Below are 2688 nucleotides of genomic sequence, written 5' to 3' on the forward strand. Positions count from 1 at the left end.
GTAGTTTCGTATCGAAAGCCATTAGAAGTAGTCCGGAAGGAATTATTAAATTATTAATAACATATATGCTAAGTAATTATTGAAACCACGTAAACTTGGCACACAAGTAACAAAACGTGTGCGAAGTTTTGGGGTGTGTATATATATATAAGTACAAACTCCACCCCTTCTATCTTCATTCACCAAATTACACACTGTTTGCACAGCTCTATTTCAAGGCTCACAAACCATTACAGTCTGTGTTTTCATTCCTCCAAGTCTCAAATATGACATCAGTGAGCATCTCTCTCTCTCTCTCTCACTATTTGATTTAGGTTTATTAAATGATATATTAATTGTTAATGAACAAATAACAAAAGTTTCCGCACCATGTTAGATATGGTTTTACCAAAACAATAACTTTCAACCCATCTTTCATGTATACTATTAATTACAAAAACATATTTTGAGGTGTGTTTATACGTAATTTCTTTTGTCTCCAAACCGGTAGCTTGAAAGTATTGGATAATTTATGCATTTAGTAACCAAGTTACATCTAAGAAATTAATAGGTATTGATTAATTACTTAAGAACCAAGTCAACCATAGAATAATCAATCAAAAATATCAAAGAGAACATTATATTATGAGATCAAATACATTTATATATCCTAGTTGTAACTTGTATTGTGAAGGAGTACAATTGACGTATACATGGTTCCAACAGTTAATTTCATATAAGCTACATTAGTCTTACTTGAACAATATTACATAATACTTATATAAAACTACACACATTTATTTAATATTTAAAGACTCGTATATTTTTTTTGACTTATAAAACAGTAACAAAACATATGAATTTTGTCTAAATATAAATTAAGCTGCACTATTTTTTCTGTATTCTTATGTTATTTGATTATCAATTCATTCATAACTCAGCCACGCATCGGGTTGGTTTGGTTGGTTTGCTTTCTGGCCGATTCCGAAAAACAAAGATGCAAAAACCCGTGCAACTAAAATTAATTATTTTGTACTTTTCAAGCAGATAATGGAGATGATTGTGAACATGGACTGCCATGGCTGTGAACGTAAAATTAGAAGAGCCCTTCAAAACTTAGATGGTACCATCTCTCTCCCTATATTCATGACATATATATGTATAAGTGCATGCATGCACACACAACAATCTATGTGTATATAAAGATTTAAAAGACATAGTGTATGTTTTCAGGAGTGGAAAATATTAAAATAGACATGGACATGCAAAAGGTGACAGTGACTGGATGGGTTGATCAAGAAAAGGTCCTGAAGAAAATTAGAAGGACAGGAAAGAAAGCTGAGTTATGGCCTTTTCCAAACAACCCGGAGATGGTTGTGTTTACACAGCAGTACGCGGACATGTACGGTTACCATAGCGACCCCTCGACTTACTTCCACGAGCAGCGGCCAGAGATCTTTACTCACAATTACTATGAACCTCGGTATGATAATGCGTATAGCCATCTGGAAATGCCTTACTCTTCAACTGGTGTACTTAGTGAAAGGGCTAGCAATGCATTTAGTGATGAAAATGTGAATACTTGTTCAGTAATGTAAATATGTATTAGCTTAATTGGTAAACACTTAATTAATTTCCATGCAATAATTACTTCTGAATATTCTTTCTCTTCGATTACAACTCTCTTTTAGCTTTCAATCTCATGAATTTTCTTTTACATTGTGACTTAAAAAATCATATACAAAAACACCCGGATTTTAGAATCCGCTTTCTTCTTTCAAACTCAACAAGATTAAGCCGAGTTTGGTTGAACTTATTGAAGGGCACATGTTTTGGCCCCAATGAAAAAAACAAAAAGCTTCATCAGAATCTTCCTCTCATGGTCCATAGTTCTAATGTCCACAGGAAAGAAGTATTTAGTCGTTGAGGTTGGTGAGATTCAACCAACAGATGACTACCAACGGACCAACGATGTAAATACTTGAATTCTTACAAAAATGCAATTTGTTTGGAAGATGCCAAAAACCTTATAATGCAATCATCTTCAATTAGTTTATTATAACAAAATCGGCTTTTTTGAAAGCCAAATAATAATAATAATAATAATAATAATAATAATAATAATAATAATAATAATAATAATAAGGCTGAAGGTATGGAGTCGGGAAACATGATCGATACTGAGAGCCAATCAACTAACTGATATAGAGAGACTAGGGAGGACGTGTGCACTATATATCCTATTGAAAGAAAAAGTTGTGAAGAAATCAAAGAAGTATACATATCTTGCCTTGATGAATGCCCGTGAAACTATATTCCAAGATGCAACCAATTAGAGTAAGATTGCATATCCCTAAGTACATTAAAAAAGCAATGTAGGCCAAGCTTGTTGATCAATTCCTTATGGTAATAATGAAAAACATGATAATATGATAAATCCATTAATCATATGTGTACCTGTTATAGCATAGAGAGTAGTAACCGTATCGGAGAAGGATGTAGACGACATAGTTGTCAGTTTAATCGAATTCCCATTTAGGATGTATAGTTAAGGATGGTGTTAGGGTTTTTTAGAGAAACCCAGTTTAGGAGAGAGTAGGCACACAAAATTGTGATGTGTATGAGATTAGGTTATGATGTTAATAGTTTATCTCTCTTTATATACACCCAAGGGGAAACCCTTTATTAGTTAATTAAAGAGAATATGAC

General features: G+C 32.8%; 1 protein-coding gene across 1 annotated transcript; it reads left to right on the plus strand.

Moving 5' to 3' along the window:
- The first annotated feature begins 233 nt into the window (after positions 1 to 233).
- Positions 234 to 1618, plus strand: LOC143594410 (heavy metal-associated isoprenylated plant protein 45-like). The gene is made up of 3 exons (XM_077073733.1): positions 234 to 275; positions 1027 to 1102; positions 1213 to 1618. Exons 1-3 carry the CDS (start codon positions 267 to 269, stop codon positions 1575 to 1577), a joined length of 450 nt encoding a protein of 149 aa, XP_076929848.1. The 5' UTR covers positions 234 to 266; the 3' UTR covers positions 1578 to 1618.
- Positions 1619 to 2688: the final 1070 nt, after the last annotated feature.

Source organism: Bidens hawaiensis, unplaced genomic scaffold, assembly GCF_021521415.1.
Source record: "Bidens hawaiensis isolate Kalapana, Puna unplaced genomic scaffold, B.hawaiensis_p1.1 tig00043601_1, whole genome shotgun sequence".
NCBI lineage: Eukaryota > Viridiplantae > Streptophyta > Magnoliopsida > Asterales > Asteraceae > Bidens > Bidens hawaiensis.